Below are 17,723 nucleotides of genomic sequence, written 5' to 3'. Positions count from 1 at the left end.
ATCCTGCCTTGCCACAGGGCGTGGTACTGGTGGTAAACTGTGTAAAGCAAAGGCAAGCAAACTTTTTACACCACATCCACTTTTCGTCCCTGTAATTGGCAGGGCCCCCCAACCTGCCCAATGTAATCCAAAACTGGCAAATTTCAGTTATTTTTATATGAAACCCCCTAAACTTTAGACTTGAGGAAGAAAATATGTAAAATGTAAAAGCTTTAATTTATTAACGTGAACACACAAAAACACTAACACATTTCAACATTTTTAATGAGATGGATGAGCCTGAGACCCTGCAACTGATTGTGCTGTGGCCCCCTTATGAAATTTCATGCCCCCCACCCTGAAGGGGGCTCTGCTCCCCATTTTGTACACCCCTACTGTAGAGCACCAGCACTGGAAGGTAGGGTCCTGCATCCTTTGCTTTTAATAGAACCTAAACTACATTTTCCCCTGGTTTCCCTTACTTTAATCCCTTGGTGGATGCACCAGGTGGGGGTTTCAATGTTATTATGAGCTTACACTGCATTTCATGAAAACCACACACCAGTGTCAAAGCATCCCATATAGGCTGCATCCAGACTACAGTGATCCTGCAAAAGAAGTTCTTCCAAAAGAGGACATCCAAAAAAAACTTTTGAAAGATTGCATCCACACATGAAAAAGTGGGAAAGATCGAGCCACTCTTTCAGCAGACAGCATCCACACAGCCCCTGCTCTTTTGAAAGAATGGGCCAGAGGTAGAAAAACCTGGCACCCTGAGGACAGCTCTTTTGACAGAAGGCCCCCCGTCGTGCGTACACATGCTTTTTCCTGAAAGTATCTTTTGGAAAAAGGCGCTCTTCCTCACCTGGGAGAGGAAGAGGGCCATGGGAAAAAGGTCCGTTCGTTTGATCTACGATCTAAAGAGCATATTTTGTGTATAGATGCTCCATGAGTTTTTCAAAAAAGGTCCAGCCTTTCCAAAACTTGCTCGCGTGAACGCCGCCGCTAGAGACCTACCACAACCACCCTCCACAGTTCAGTCACTTTAGTCAGCAAACTTTAGAAAGAAACATGAGTCAAGTCCTGCTGATAGATTACTGCACATGAGGAGGGATGGACAGTCATTTTAAACACGTAGCTATGTTTAGACTTGGGCAGAGTATGTAAATATTTGATTACAAAAGTGTGGTTTTGCATGTATGTGATTATAACCAAACATGACAATGAAAGAGCACAGATGTGCTCTATTCACAAGGTATAGCTATGGAACTTTTTAGCAGCCACCCATCATGAAACAGATCATCCTCTTCCCAGATAAGTGTTTCCCAAAGTGCTTCCTAATTAATTCAGCCCACTATATGCAAGCGCGCACACATGCACCCCGTGTGGGACTTGATACACTGCTCAAGTCGTCAGAGCCCTATCACTGCCCACCATCCATGTACTGCAGCGACCCTACACTTCTGTGCAACAGACCAGCTCCATGTCCATGACAGCTGGGAATGGAACTTGCTGCAAAGAGAATATGAAATAGGCCCTTTTTCTTTTGTCTGCATTTACACTTGAGAAATATTTATATTGGCCAAATATCAGAAATTAGTGTGATGCAAACAAAATGTTGTGTCCTACTATTCTATCAGGGCGTGGGAAGGAAGAGATAAAGAACACAATCTAGGCTGTTAACTCACCTTCAGCCTCAAACTGTTCAATAGTAAGCAAGATCACCATGATGCTTGTTCCATGTTCATTATCATTCAACAAGCAGTTTCTCTCTTGCTAAGTACATATCTGGCCATTGCAAGAGAAAGCAGCATCTAGGCCCACTGATGGGAGGGCAGTAGCCCCTGTGCCCAGCCTTTCAAAGGGGCCTGGAGCTCTGTCCCCTCTTGCCAAAGTAGCAGTGGCAGCAGTCAGTACTCCAGGCCCTCTGAATTGCCGCTACTACTGTGCGCAGCTGTGGATAGTGCTGAGGGCAGAACAGCCTTCCACGGCATGGAACCAGCCTGTCTTCCACATTGCCCCAGGCCTGCAGCACATCTCGGTGCCGCTGGCAGCAGCACTCCTGTATGCAGTAATCAGGTGGATTTGCTCTCTCCCTTTGTTTCAGCCAGAATGTCAGGACCTTGTTTATGAGTCTCTACAGCACAAATCAACACAATTATACCCAACTAGAAAATGCACCTGGTGCAGCAGAGAGAGAGAGAGAGAGAGAGAGAGAGAGAGTGTGTGTGAGAGTGAGAAGGTACCTGGTGCAGCACAGTGTGTGTGTGCGCGAGGTGAGAGAGAGGGCCATTCCCCTAGCCCACTGAAGGGCAGGAGCACACAGGCTAGCCCTGGCTCCACTCCCTGGACCCAGTGAAGGTAGGCCCCCTGCCCAGCTGTGCTGGGTGGCTCAGCAATAATGCTTCGAGGGTGAAGCAGGCTGTGGCTTCTGAGGGGGTGAAGAAAAGGGTGGTGTGGCAGAGGGGCCAGAAGGGCTTCCTCTCCCCTCCTCCCTTGGCCATCCCTGCCACTGAGGACCATGGGGAGGGGTGTGGGGCAGGGAGAGCACATACCTGGACCAGTGGCTGGCAACATGGCGAACCTCAGCCTCAGCTGGCCACTCCCTTCCTGGTGCAGATGCTCCCTGTGGTCAGTCTGCAGTGTAGCTCCGCCATGTCCTGCTCACTGCCCCCTTGTGGTGACTGGGCAGTATCGCCATATCCCTCCCATCAGCCCCCCCCATTTCCACATTATGGAAAACAATTTAATTGTAGGCACATCCCATTCTCCTGGCACAACCAAACCTTGACCTTGCTTTAACTTAAGATAATAGGAAGCTGCACACTGAATTTGGTGGTCCTAGTGTTACTGTTTAGGAGGAGTTCTTGAACGCACACTTGCAGACAGACACTCAGACAGGCAAACAAATCTCTAAAATCCGTATATATATAGAGGACTTAAAACAGGACACAGGTCAGGCAAAGTCCAATAATGTCAACGACCTCAAAGAAAATACTGCATTGTACATTCCTTGCAGAAGCTCCTTGTTACTAAGACAATCCATTTCTAAAAGTATTTGTGTATTTTAAAGCAAAACTTCATCCACGGGGCTAAGCCCAACTGTAAAGTTTTACCTTCTAATTAGAATTCCTTAGTTTACTTCTGGAGCTGGCCTCAGGGCTGAAATTGTCATAGTTAGTCTATTATTTTCTCTTATCCCTCTTTCATATTAGCTTACCCTCAAAAGAAAAGCATTAATCAAGACTTAGAAGAGACCTCAATATTTTGCAGGAAGGAGTTGATTATTAATTTATAGGCAGCTGGAGGATATGCAGCGACATAGAAAGGGTGGAGGTACAAAGTGGTAACAGAATAGATGCTCTTGCCAGAGAGCACAAACCCTCATGCAAGTCTCATTTATCTAAGGTTACGTAGACCTGTGTTAGACAGTTGGCATGCTGTGAACTCACACTCCTGCTACTTTAGGCTCTTCTTCTCTGTTGTAATTAGCTGCTGTCTCATATTTTGATGTTAAACTTTTCTGGGTAGGGTCAGTCTCTTATCTTTGTATCGTGTCTAATGTAATAGGCTGAAGCCAGTAGGAACTACTGTAATACAAGTAACTGAGAAGAGATTTCCTTGCAATTCAAAGATGCCAGGACCTCCATTTCAGCAGACGATCACGATACAAAATTAGAAAACCCTATTCTGTACCATGCAACTATTTTTCTTATAACAATTGGAGGATTGTGTGTACTGGCTTACACGTTAAATACCTGGAAACTTTCTAAACTTCAATGAAGAGAGAATAAGTGGTAATCCCATTTGAGAAGGGCTAACTGCAAAATCGTGTCAAGATATCAAAGACGTATGTAGCTGGTCAATTCATGCTGAAGCATTTTACACATTGCAATATTGCAAATGCTACACATTTGTCACCCCCAGCAATTGGGAGGGATAGAGAAGAGATCACTAGTCTGACAAAAATGGCACAGCCGCCCTACATTATCCTTTTGCCATCAGCAATAAGATTATTGGGCTGAGGTGAAATGGTACGGATTTCAATAATCTTACTCTTCCATGAACAGAGAACTTTTTAAATTCAAGATTCTTAGCTGAACAAATTAAAAATATGAAACAAGGAATGATTGGGTGGCCAGAATTGGAGGAAAGGATTTTGTGGAGCTGAGAAGTTGGGTTTGATCCTCATACTTCTGTCTTGGCTTTCTTGCAGGCAGGGAGAACGCCATCCTCCTCCTTGGCTCGGGGCGTTTTCTTTGTGTACACCACCCCAAAGGCAGTCTTTCGGGTTTCTGGAATTTAAAAATGAAAAAAATTAAAGTTTAAAACCACACAAGTAAAATACTAATATGTTATTTCAGTCTGCCTCCATGCCTCTGCCTAACCATTACCTCTCCACTTCCTCCACACAGATAATGTTGGCACAATGTCGTGGATGTGAATTATACATTTCTAATGCAGTAATTCTCACATTGGCATTCTCTTGCCAATATCATAAGAGAGATTGTCCAAGCTTGCCTCAGTCTGCCAATCCCAAATTTCCTCTTTTCAGGTGGCACAGCACCCCTTTGTCGTCTATGGCAGCAGCCTGTGCATTTCACACAGCTACAGAGCAGTAAAATGAGACGGCTCAAACACATTCAAAAAAGCAGGAAGGATGCTCAAATCCAAGAATAATGACAGGTTGTACCTCTGAACTCCAGTACTCTGTGGCCTGGCAACACCCATGGTGACAATGTATGTTACTGGACCAGACAACCCAGCGGCTAGAGTTGGGACTGGGGAGCTATGGCTGGCAGCAGTGGCCTAGCAGCAGCAGGAGAGTTGCTGCCATCTCTGGGGCAGGCTTCCAGCAGCCTGGCATTGTCCACACAGCCTCCGCTGGGGCCAGGGACCAGTGCGGGAAACACATGGCCAGGGAGACAGTGAGTTGCAGCCGGGGCCATGGCACAGCTGGGACAGACCACAGCAGGACTGGGAGCAAGTCTGCCATGGCCAGGCTGGGAGCCGGAGCCAGGGCAGCCCAGCAGGGGGCAGCAGCTGAGACTGGAACTGCTGAGGGGACAGCAACAAGGGACCACCCTGGTCCAGCAAATTCCCTTATACGGGACCAGTCTGGTTCTGAGGGTGCCAAGCCAGGGAGCTCCAACCTGTAGTGCATTTTCAAAAAATTATTTCAGTCTTCTGCATTATGCTACAGAAATGGGTAACAAGCTCCCTTCATCCAGATTTGCAGAGACCCCTGGCTTCTTCCTTCCCAAAACCCCCTCCCCCACCTAAATTCTCACATTTTGGATAACAGACTCCTGCATATTTCCCATAAAGGCCATCACAATTGCACTCCACTCACATTCCCTTGCATTGGTCAGTTATAAGGTACATGGTTAGCTGGGTAGACAAGACGCAGGAAGGGTCACCAACATTAGCCTGAACAGTATCTGTACCTTGTATATATCTATACCTTGTCTATTCTATAGTATCAATTCCAGAGATCCTGAATGAAGAAAATGAAGTGGGTCTGTCCCATGAAAGCTCATCACCAAATAAATCTTTTTGTTAGTCTTTAAAGTGCTACATTTCTGCTGCTTTATTTTGTTGGAGTACAAACTAACACAGCTACGTCTCTGTTACTACCAAAGAGAAAACAGGAATTCTCAACATAAGATGACCCTCACCACAACTCTACAGATACTCTTTTTCAGACATTTATTTTGACATTTTCTATCTCAAGATGCCATGGGCAACAGGGAACCAAAAGGGAAGTAGAGCCAGAAGCTCAATCCCCAGGAGTGGCACAGCCATTCATCTGCTCATCCTGATGCGTGCGAGTAAGTTTACTGACATTCCTCTGTTCATGGGAGATCCTTCTATGAGGTGTCAGAAGTTCAGTGGATTTGTTCTGGAACTGCTATTGTGGGCAGCTCTGTTTCCACACTTCACTCACTCGACACAGGAAACACGCAGATGGAACTTTCAGGCACCACTGGGAGAAAGATCTTGTGTACGTGAAAGGTGGGAATGCTTTTAAGCTGGTTACCAGAGCAAACCCCAAATGCAGATGTGCTGAGTTAAGTATTAGTAATAACTTGCATTGGTCACTTATAAGGTACATGGTTATCTGTGTAGACAAAATGCAGGAAGGGTCACCAACATTAGCCGGAACAGTATCTATACCTTGTATGTATCTATACCTTGTCTATTCTATAATATCAATTCCAGAGATCCTGAAGGAAGAAAACACAGGAATTCTTGACATAAGATAGACCAGGCGCAAATATGGCTTTCAGATCATTGTATGCCCAGGATTTAGGAGATGACAAGGTATTAACTGAGGGTAGAAACTAGTGCTTGAAGGTGACCTGAAAAGGACATGAGAGAGGTGAATTTGTACCTTGCGGAAAGTCAGAAAGGGTTTGTGCATTTTAAAAGCAGAAATTAAAAGGAAGAAATTCAGGTTTTTGTTTTGCTTGAAGACTACATCAACTGGAGAACTAATTATATTATGACTTCAAAGGAGTCAGGAAAAACACTTGATCTACTAAGAGAACAAGGACTTGTAGTCAGACTGTTTAACATTCCTTTCTGCTTTGACTACCATCAATGAATATTTCAGAGGAAGGATGCTTTTGTAAAACATCGGACACCCCATTTCCTCTTCTCTAAGATGTGTAATCTCATAACAGTCATTTGCATGACCCTCTGACCGAAGAGGTATGCTGGCTTTGCTGGAGCATATCAGAAGCATTGGTTTTTTCAAGTTTGAAAAAGATTATCCTGAAAAGACTAAATAGGCCTTTAGAATTTTTTGATAGAAAAGAAGCAGCTGAAACTGCTACATCAATTTCAAAGTACCTTAGAAACTGGACAATTGGTCAAAATACAAAACCAAGCGGATTTGTTTCATCTTAATACCATAGTCAGAAAAAACAGTTTTGCCCACAGTTTTAAAAGTTTTAAACAGTGGCAGTGGATTTTTTTATTAATCAATTAACACTCTATTACAGCAGCAAGGCATAAATAATGGTTATACTAATTCTGCAAATTTTACTGGATGCCCAATAATCCACAGTCAAAGAAGGAGGCCATATTGCTTAAAAATGGTTTATGGGGAAAGTGAAGGCAGCTATAAAAAATTTTAAAAAATTACTACATAAATAGAACAGGGAATTTGACAGTAAGGAATATACAGGAGTCAGAAATTGCAGAAAATTGATAAGGAAGCAAAGGGTCACAAGGAAAAAGCCATAGGTGGCAAAGTTAAGGACAATAAAGAATTTACATATTAGGAACAAAAAGAATCCTGACAATGATACATGTTATGGGAAGCAGTAATGCTGAAAAAAGTCTGGAGATCATAGTAAGAAATAAGATGAATATGAGCTCCCTGTGCAAGCTTGTTGCCAAAGGGGATAAAATCAGTCCTGGGACGCATAAAGAGGGGAACCTTGATAGGGAGAAAGATTATTTTACCTCGTGTTTGACACTGATGCAACCACTAGTGGAATACATTCTCCAGTTCAGGTGCCCACAACTTAAGAAGGATGTTGAAAAATTGGAGACATTCAAAGAAGACCCATAAGAATGATTAAAGGATTAGAAAGTGACAGTGACAGACTCCAGGAACTTAATCTATTTAATGGCACTTGGTCACTTGATTACGGTCTGCAAGCACCTATATGCAGGTCAAAAAATCGGATCTTCAGTCTTGCAAAGAAAGTTAAGACTTGATCCAAGATCTTGAAAACATAGCTGATCAGATTAAGACTGAAAAGATGGCCTACATTTTTTTAAACACAGAATGAATAACCACTGGAACAATTTACCAAAGGTCCTGATGGATTCCCGGTCACTGACAATTTTCAAATCAAGATTGGATGGTTTTCCAACAAGATATCCTCTCGGGCCAGAATTATTTTGCATTATAAAAGAGGTCAGACTAAAAGATCGCCATGGTCTGTTCTGGCTTTGAAATATACAAGTCTAGTGGTAGGTTTAACTGGTTGGGAAGAAGGCTACCACCCAATTGCTGCCCAAGGAAGTTATCTGCTAGGGTTACAAAATGTGATTTCACTTACAAGCCCTTAAAGGCAAAGGTAGAACACCACTCATACCATGGTCATAGTGTTTTAAACCCACCAAACTATAAAAAACAATTAGATAAAACTTTAGGCTTTATTTCCTTCGCCTGAAATCTTATTTGTATACCGTGTGAAAATGGCTTGCAGATAGGCCAACCACACTGTATGTGAAGGATGCACACGTTGTATTTTGGAAGATGTAACATTTTCTTCAGAGTAAAATTCTCAGCATTGCTGGAAAAGATTTCCTGTTCTTTGAAATTTCTTTGCATCCCAGGAATTTTAGAGTGGACCAGTGTTTCACAAATGGTGTTCCGCAGAACACTAGGGTTCTGCGAAGTCAAACTAACTATTCCGGGAGAAAATTCCTCTGTAGCCCCCTGCCCTGCTGCTGTTGAAACAGAACTAAATTTAACTGGTTTAATGGCCAGCAGGGCAGTGGGAGGGATCTGGCCATTAAACCAAATGAATTAAGTTCCATTATTTCAGCAGCGACAGGGCAGGGAGCCACAGACAGCCCCTCACCTGCCCTGCTACCCAAGTGGCCATACTCTTATGGTGGGCATGGCTCAACTCACCCCCACCTTTGGAACACCTCCATGCTAGCCTTCCTTCCGCAGGGTGCACATGGGTGCCCAGCTCAGGCTCCCCAGCCAGCACCAAGGATGTGTTAGTCCCAGGGGCCAGTTTGGGGCTGAGGCAGGTGACTTTTGGGGATGGTGGGGCAGGTTTGAGGCTGAGAGGGGTTAAGCCTGGGGATGAGGGGGGTTGAGGACCGAGGGGAACAGAGCCTGGGAATGAGGTTCTGGAACCACATAAAACCGGGAAACAGTGGAGTGGACATTTAAAAACTGTAAGACACCATCAACCTGCAAATCAGGATCAGTTTCAGGCCTTTCCAATAAATAGCTCTTTAAAAAAAGAAAAATTGGACTTAGGGATATCATAAGCAATGACATAACACAGACTTGGGTATTACCCTCTTCAGCATGCGCCTTCAACCTACCTGCACCCAGTAAAACATTTCAATCTACTGTAAAGCACTCTACAGAAGGATGAAAACTGCTATGGGCAATTATAATGGCACCTAACTCTACTTGTCAAGTATTCTAGCCTTCCCAAGCCAGGCATGGAATTTTTACCAACGCTAATTGGAAAGATTCTCCTCCTGGTGTTGGACAGAAAAAAATCCTTTATATACGTATTGTTAGCGGAGAGGAAAACTCTCTCAAGAGAATCTTGCACAGGAACTGCTCACTCACCCTGGGCAAGCACTTTTTTGGGAAAGGTAAATAAAATACCAGCTTTTTTCAACATCATGGGAAAGGGGGAGCAAATATGTTTAGTGCCAGGGCAATGCAGTTTCAACACACTGAGTCACTGCAGATTGGCAAGAGGACTGGGAACTGCAATCAATAGGCCGAGACCTACACATGAACTTAAACCTGCCATTTACAACAGGCTCAGGTCCCACCTGTTTTGCAGTAAGAATTCCAGGTCCTGATGCAGTGTGAATCCACCACATGGAAAAACTCAGATCAGGCATTAAATTATTCCCGTGCCTCTGTGGTCATAACTGGCCAATCGTACACACCACTTAATACCATCCTATGGTATAAATGGCAGGCTTCTCTTAAAATGAAAGAGATTCAAGCCAGAGTAAACAAATTAAAATAGGATTTTTCTAAGCGGTGACAAGAGGATTCTCCTCGGGAGGAAGAGAAATCAGTGGCACACTGTCAAGGGGCTAATTGGGAACCCTAGGATTCTGAAAATGACATATGGCACATAGACTTATTCATCTCTGTGCACACAGCACATAACACAACTGGAATCTTGCTGATTTCCACTGCGGTAGGTAAGAACCAAATTGCCTTCTGCCTATTGTTAATTACAGTTGCTGTATAGATTTTATGCTGAAAGCACAGTGATACTAGTGATTATTTTCTAAAATACCTCAGACTACTGCACCTTTATTAGTATGATTTCTTACCAAGCAGAGAACACTTCTGAGCTTGATTGCACATCAGCCCTGAAATGGTCACACATCATACTGCAGCAGTGAATAAATAAAAAGGGAAGAATGAGGCATATACATATGTGCTTCAAGAGGGTAAAAACAATACAGTCTGCTGTCCTTTGAGGCCAAATTTTGATCCTACTGAAGTCACTAGCAATGCTGCCACTGATCTCAGCTAGTCCAGCATACGGCCCTTATGAATCAAAATGCTAGTTTGCTACATAATGTAACAAACTGCTGCGTGGTTTGATTACATGATCTGTGTTTCCCAGAGGAGTCCCATAAGTTATTATTATTATTATTGTAAGTCAATCACCACCACTGGTAGGACTATTCACTTCCTCTTACTCTTTGGGGGAGGCTACTGCATTCAGTGGGAGAGAAAAGTTCATGGGCTAGAGAAGAGGCAAATGTGGATAATCACCCAGAGAAAGCAGAATTGCAAGGCAACTCTGCCTTTAAGAAAGGGCCCACCACCATGTGGAAAAGAAAGCATCAGAGTTGTGTTACAAATATATATATAGATAGGTGTATTATGTAAGTTAACAGAAACAGATGATAGCTGTGCTGTTCACTCACCTCCATGAAGGAGAACTGCTCTGCAGTTGGTAGAAATAGCTGCCTTGGCATCACTTTCAGACAGGCCAAACAACAAACCTCTGTCACCCTTGTTAAGGAACTCAAGTATACCAATAGTAGTGAACAGATTAGGTGGTTCTTTCCCTGGGGACACATTTGGTCACTTGACAAGTAACCAGAAACTATCAAAACTGCAATTCAGAATGATGTCTTGCATATAACAACCCATTCAACAACCCAAAGAGTGGCACTACTGTAAGGGTGGCACTTGGGTGTCGAGGATCTGATTCAATGCCCACTGAAGCCAATGGAAGTACTTACATTGTCAACATTCGCGGATCAGGCCCTAAGCCCGAGAACCCATTCCCTTTTGAGGGCAAAACTGTGAATGCAGTTGAATATTCATCTCCAGACTTGTCCCCATGCAAAATTAGCCTTTCTATGAAGCTAGAAAACCGTGTTTAAATGCTGTTCCCTCAAACAGGGTTTGAGACATCCTTTGGTAAGGCACTGTGAAGGGGACTACAGTTGGCCAGAAAATAGAATTTCTATCTTATCCAATACTCGGAAGTTTTGGGGAAAAGGGGAATCCTAATTAGGGGAAAGAGAGACACCTGAAACTACTCTCTCTCTGAGACAATATAAGTTTGCCACTCCCCCATGACCAGAGTGTCCTTACTCGGAAAAGAAATCACCAAATGGACTCTCAGTATGAAATACAGCAGGTGAACTCAGCCACATTTTCCAAAAGTGACAAACTAAAATACAGACATTTTCTATTTCTGTGGTTCCCATCAGCTGTAGTACTGCCGTTCTCTAGCACACAAGCATGGAATCAAAATTTGTTTCTCAGACCTGATACTGTATTATAAAAGAATTGCAATTTACCTAATCACAAAAGAACCCAATCACTCCTATGGTGGTCAAAGCAAATCAGAGTTATTTAACACTATTCACAGTTAAAATGCTTATGCTGATAGTTTAGCACAGGTGGACTGCACCGATCTTTTCATTTAAAGGTTTTATTTTATTTTGCACTGCAGCTGGAGACTTATACTGGAATCTCTTCTGTATTTCTAAAGTATGAATTTTGTTCTGAAAATAATTCAAACGATCTGATTGCTGCTGTGAGTTCTATTATAATCACTATGTACTGTACCAATGTTCCTATCTACGTAAGTCTCAAGTTTTTAAAAGATCTGGAGTGTGTGGGCGAGAAAGGCAAAGGAACATTTTTATAGTAATATAAATATTTAAAGTCAAGTAGAAGTTTCCTATACTATTCCTAAATTATCAGATTTTACTTTGGAAAGGATACAAATTAGCCACATCATAAGGGCCTCGAAGTTCTAAAGGCTACAAAAGAAGAGACAATATATTTTAGAGAGTCACAGTTTGTAAAACGAGATTATTTACAGCAACTATCAGCCATTTAACTATGAAGTTAAATTTCACATAATCATGGGCCCCCCAACTGTTGTAGATGCTGAGAGCAAGACAATTATGATCACTAATGGGACCAGGCAGTGCCCACTACCATTAGCAGAAATAAGAAAATGCAACAATAAAGTGTTACACAAAATTCAAAAGGGTAATTATATTGGTGTGTATATTTCTACAAGCTACACCTCCTAAAACTGGCACTTTCTGATCCAGCAACATCCTTGATCTGGTAGGAAGCTCCTGGGCCAGAGAGACAGGACAGGAGGTCAAGCTGAGCTGGCCTCCTGGCAGCCCCATGGCAGGGGTAGCGGGGCCAGAACTGGCATTCCTTGGCAGCCCTGCAGGGGACAGCAGGGCTGAAGTGCTGGTGTCCCCGGGTAGCTGCACGGGGCTGGGGTACAGGGGAGCCGCACAGGACTGGAGCCAGAGTGCTGGGGAGTTGGGGACGAGCTGTGTCTGGGGTGGGGTGTGGGGGCAGAAGCCACGGCCAGAGGGCTACTGCAGCAGAACCAGGGAATGGGGCTGGGGGGACATTTACCTCCCCTGCTCCAGCAAAATCCCTTGTTTGGGATCACTCAGGTCACTAGGGTACTGGACCAGGGAGGTGCAACTTACAGCAGAAATTCTCAAGCAATTTATTGGCATTAAAAATAACTGACTTACCCTTTCAGCTGCGCTAGATATAACTATGTTCTAGAGAGTAAAGGAGAACAAGCATTAATCTGAGATAAATGTTATTAATAAACTGAAGATTAACATAAACCTAACACTAATCCTGCAATAAGTATCATTTGAAGTTGAGTTAATTCTGTTGTCCCTGTCTAGCAAAACTATCTGCTGCTTTCTGGAACAGGCAAAACCAAAAAGATTGTGGATTATGGTTCCTTGGGAACAATAAACCAAAACCATCCACCAGCTCTGCAAATTGCAGAGCTTACTGGGTCAAGAGTCTGTGCAAAAAAAGAGCATCACAATTACAGTTATTCCCTCTACACTGGCATAAAAGTCCCACAGCACTGCTGCATCTGGCTGGGTTAGCTGTCTCAGACTCATGGGACAGTGAAATTAATGTGCAGATGTCAAGGCTGGAGACCAGGCTCTCATATGCTCCTACTTGCGGGATCTCAAACATCAGGGTCCAGACTGAGCCTGAATGTTTACACAGCAAGTTCACAGCCTTGTAGTCAGATCCCAAGTGAGTTGACCTTGCTTGGTTATAACTAAGGATGCATCACGTTACCCACAGGGGTGAAAAAAGCCAATCAGCTATGAGATGACTACACAGTCTGAATTTTGGATGCTGAACACAAACAAAAATCCCTCTCTTTCCAAGTCTGGATTTTTAAAAGACATTTTGATGGAGTTTGGAGGGAAAAAAACCCTCAATTCCAGTAATATTGATTCAGCAATGCAGAGAACAAATCTGCCACACATTTTGATCACTGTTAACAATTCCACTGGCTAAGAACTAGCCTGAAGTCAGACACTGGGAACCTATTCATATCATTCATTAACTTATCTCTGCCAACACCGAGTGCCATCACCACAGCATTTACGTGGTTCTCACACCAAACTTTTGGTGGCCTCCATTTCTTGCTGGTGGCCTCTATGAAATTTTTACTTAAAACACTTAACCTACTTCAAGGAAAACACACACACACACACAGCCAAATCACAGTCATTTATCGGTGCAGGAAGTTTTTTGCAGTTTCAATAATAAAAAGAATGTACAATTAACTTTATTTTTTACCGGACCTAAACAGAACAGAAATACAAACAAGGCACTTTACATGTTCTTGTCTTTTGTTTGTTTGTTTTTAAAGATGTGCTGGCTATTAAGTCTGCTTCTGTGAAAAGTGATACCTGTATGTTTGTTACTATTTTTCACAGCAGCAGACTTGTTAGCTTGCTGGGAGGCAGTGAAAGGTGACTAACAAACATGCAAACATTAGTTTTCTCAGCAGACATACTCAGCCCAGTCTAGCTGGGAGATAAGTTAAACCTTGACTGAGGAGGTGGGTAGGGAGGCAGTGGGGACCAGGGTGATGGCGTAGAGTCTTGGGGCAGCAGCAGGGGACAGGGACAACGAGGGATGATTAGTCCAAAGACCTGCAGCTAGAGCATGGAGCCCTTGCTGTCAGGAGACGGAGGCTGCCAGGCCCACAGCCTGAAGCCCCATGGGTGTAGACCCTGGTTGAAGCCTGCTGCCACGTGGCTGGGGCTTACTGCCCGTCAGCCTAGGACTGAAGCAAGAAACCTAAGCCCTGCTGCCCCAGGAAGGTGGGGAACTCTAGAGGAGGACAAGGCCCAACCCCGCCTGGCAGTCTCAGGGACAGGCTGATGCTTTGCCGCCTCCCAAGCACTGGGAGGGAGGCTGTGGAAGCAAGAACGCCTGGTGGCCATATTGGAGAAATGCTGATCTGTGCATTTTGCTGAAAGTCATCAGGGAAGAAAGAATACACACTCCTCCCCGATCTCCCAGACTGGCTAGCTCCCCTCTTCCCTTCACCAGGCTTCCATGGAACCCCGAGGCCATGGCAGAAGATGACTGTTTCAGGGGCTCACACATCCCAAATCTTTGTAGAGCTGCCACAGTCGCTCTAATGATGAACTTGTGATGACGTTAGACCAGGTGCTCACGGAAACATAACTCTAAAGCATTAACCTCAAAGATCTCTTACACCATTTCAAAGATGAAAATAAGATTGTGGGATTCTTTCCTAGATCAAACTCTGAGCTGAAACAAGCTACCACCTACATCCAGGTGGCATGTTTGCTATTGTTATAAATGGCTTCACATGGTCATGCGCTTTTGCAGTGCAAGGAGCGGAGCACAGATTTGAGGAGAGCAACTGCAGGTACAGTAGAAACTCTGATTACATTAGAGCTATTTGCATTTCCACACGACTACCTCACTGGCTGCACTATGCGCATGACTTCTTCAGGTGCTGAGCACGAAAGAGTGAGCAGAGGTATTTTCCATTGGCATTATGGCTTGCACATACTGTAAAACCCCGATTATACAACAAACGGGACCCACAGATGATCGGATAACCCAAAATGTCAGATAATCGGGAGCAGGGGAGGTAAGGGGCTGCCAGCTTCCTGGCTTCCACAGGGCCGGCTGCTTCCAGCACCCTGCGGCCAGCAAGCTATTGTGTGGTGCTGGGGGAGTGATTATCCCCCTCTCCCCATATTATCCAATGTTCCATTTTACCCTCCATGGCCCCGCTCCTGAAGCTCAGCAGCAAGGTGGTGTCAGATAAAACTGAGTGTTGGATAACTGGGGGGTCAGATAATCAGTTCAATCATGTGCTCAGAAATTCCAGCATCAAACCTTGTTGCAACTGCTCAGCCAACACTACTCCTAAAGAATTTAAACAACTGATTGATTAATTCTGTCTCAGTTTGAGAGTTCACCTTTCCTTTGCAGATCTGCATCAGACTGAGAGCGTTTGAAATTGTGTATCTTCTCATTGTGGAGTCTCTGATGGCAGGGGTGTAAAGAAGTTCAAAGTAAATGTCGCGCTCTATTGCCTTCACAAGAAAGAAAGAAAACAGTCAAAACACAAGTTGAGTAGCATACCCATCTCATAACCAGTATCTATTCGTGATTATTTTTCTCTCAGTTCTACCGCTTTATATACAAAACTATTGTGAGGCATGAACTGTTCTAACAGAAACACGCTGGAGTCAGAGGAGTGAAAATAAAAACATTGTCTATATGCCATGTAAATGCACTTCAACTTAAGACTGTTAGATAACTGAAGCTTATTTAAAAGAAAATCCTTCTCCTTCTTTCTACTCCACAGGCTGTAACAGGCTTTCCAAGGTTGCAGAATTGAAAGACAACCACAGCTGACCAGGGACAAGTCTGGACTTGTCAAAGCATGAGAGAAAAGAGAAATAGTAACAGAGAGGAAGCGGTGCTAGTCTATACACTATGAAAACAAAAAGCAGTCAAGTAGCACTTTAAAGACTAGCAAAATAGTTTATTAGGTGAGCTTTTGTGGGACAGACCCACTTCTTCAGACCATATCCAGACCAGGACAGACTCAACATTTAAGACACAGAGAACCAAAAACAGTAAGCAAGGAGGACAAATCAGAAAAAGATAATCAAGGTGAGCAAATCAGAGAGTGGAGGGGTGGGGGGGAAGATCAAGAATTAGACTGAGTTAAGTATGCAGACGAACCCCTATAGTGACTCAGAAAGTTCACATCATGGTGTTTCCAGAGAAGATATGTGGACAAGGCTGTCTTCTCTGGAGGTGCCATCACTGGACCTAACCAGGTTGCTCGCAGAATCGCAGGCGCTTTCTCATGCTCCTCTACTAACATCATCTATGCCATCATGTGCCAACAATGCCCAGATGCTTTGTATATTGGACAGACTTCTAACTCCCTTAGACAAAGGGTCAACGGGCACAAAACAGACATCAAAACACTCCAGATCCACAAACCAGTTAGTCAACATTTTAATGGAATGGGCCATTCTGTCAATGACCTCAAGGTATGTGTGTTACTGAAAAGAAATTATCGCTCCTTTGTAGAAAGGGAAGTGGATGAATTGACATTTATATTCAAATTCGGAACATTAACACATGGTTTAAATCGTGATGTGAACTTTCTGAGTCACTATAGGGGCTCGCCTGCATACTTAACCACCTCTCCACCCCAATGTTGACTCTCTTGCCTGGGGAACATGAGGCACTGTACGAAAACTCTACTGCCCACTCTGTTTCTTAACTGTGACGGCACCATCGATGGGACTCAGTTGCCCACCAGGAGTATAAAAATTACATAGCTAGCTCCCTTGGTGGCTGTCTTGAGAGAACAACTACAGTGCAAGATGGCTTCATGCTGAGCTACCACCTGCTCTGAGACCTGGCCTCTGCACCCCTGGAACGAACCCATGTGCGCCTGTTCTCAGAACAGTCAGGACACCAGTGTTCAGGACCATCAAACTGTTAAAACAAAATTTGCCATTCCGAGTTTTTCAAATGGGACGTTCAGCAAAGGTGTTTTCCTTTGGCTTTCTGTTTGTCTCTCTTTTCAGGTTTGACCTAAAAAGCAGGTTTCAGAAGAAACATGCCCTCCCCTCCCCCCGTGCTCCCTGTAAGCTGAGAGCTGGGGCAGCCACCCAGAAGACATTCAAATGGTGCCCAGCTGACTAGCACAGTGCCCACAGCGGGCGGCACGTGTTTCTGGAAGTGATGCGCATTACCCCCCTGCACCTCACCCAACCTGGCTGCAGAGCAGTGAAGTGCATCATCAGGGCCTGGGGTACAGTGTGCTCCAGCACCCCTAGGATCCCACATCCCTGCTTGCATCACACCCCAAGAGACTGGGAGAAGAGATCCTCAGGGGGATGTGGTGAATTTTTGCGGCTGGCTTCCCCTCATTGCCTAGGCACCTCTGTACATGCAGCCCAAGGGAGGCCCAAGCTGAAGGGCTAGAGAGCAAAGAGGGACCAAGTGGCTGAGCTCCCAGCTTAGCACACCCAGGCAGGGCAGGGATGACTACCCCCCCGCCATCCTGGCAACTGAGAGCTGCCTCCTGCCCTGTAAGGTTTGCTCGCTGCTCACACCAAGCAAGTGCCACACAACAGCAAGGAGGAAC

General features: G+C 44.3%; 1 protein-coding gene across 4 annotated transcripts in view; it reads right to left on the bottom strand.

Moving 5' to 3' along the window:
• Positions 1-199: 199 nt before the first annotated feature.
• The window catches only part of RPP30 (ribonuclease P/MRP subunit p30), a 48,580-nt gene continuing 31,056 nt past the window's right edge, over positions 200-17,723 (bottom strand). For 2 of the 4 annotated variants that reach the window (XM_075000360.1, XM_075000362.1), the window contains exons 7-11: positions 15,523-15,639; positions 12,766-12,795; positions 11,978-12,015; positions 10,660-10,739; positions 200-4,274 (exon numbers count right to left, since the gene is read on the bottom strand). In XM_075000360.1, the coding sequence (XP_074856461.1) occupies positions 4,168-4,274; positions 10,660-10,739; positions 11,978-12,015; positions 12,766-12,795; positions 15,523-15,639 (372 nt within the window). In that variant the 3' untranslated portion in view covers positions 200-4,167. Of the gene's footprint in view, positions 4,275-10,053; positions 10,114-10,659; positions 10,740-11,977; positions 12,016-12,765; positions 12,796-15,522; positions 15,640-17,723 lie in introns of all 4 variants that reach the window. The other 2 variants (XR_012646306.1, XM_075000361.1) reach the window with 2 other exon arrangements.

Source organism: Carettochelys insculpta, chromosome 7, assembly GCF_033958435.1.
Source record: "Carettochelys insculpta isolate YL-2023 chromosome 7, ASM3395843v1, whole genome shotgun sequence".
NCBI lineage: Eukaryota > Metazoa > Chordata > Testudines > Carettochelyidae > Carettochelys > Carettochelys insculpta.
The sequence above is the reverse complement of the archived record's forward strand: the minus strand, read 5'-3'. Positions and strand labels throughout refer to the sequence as shown.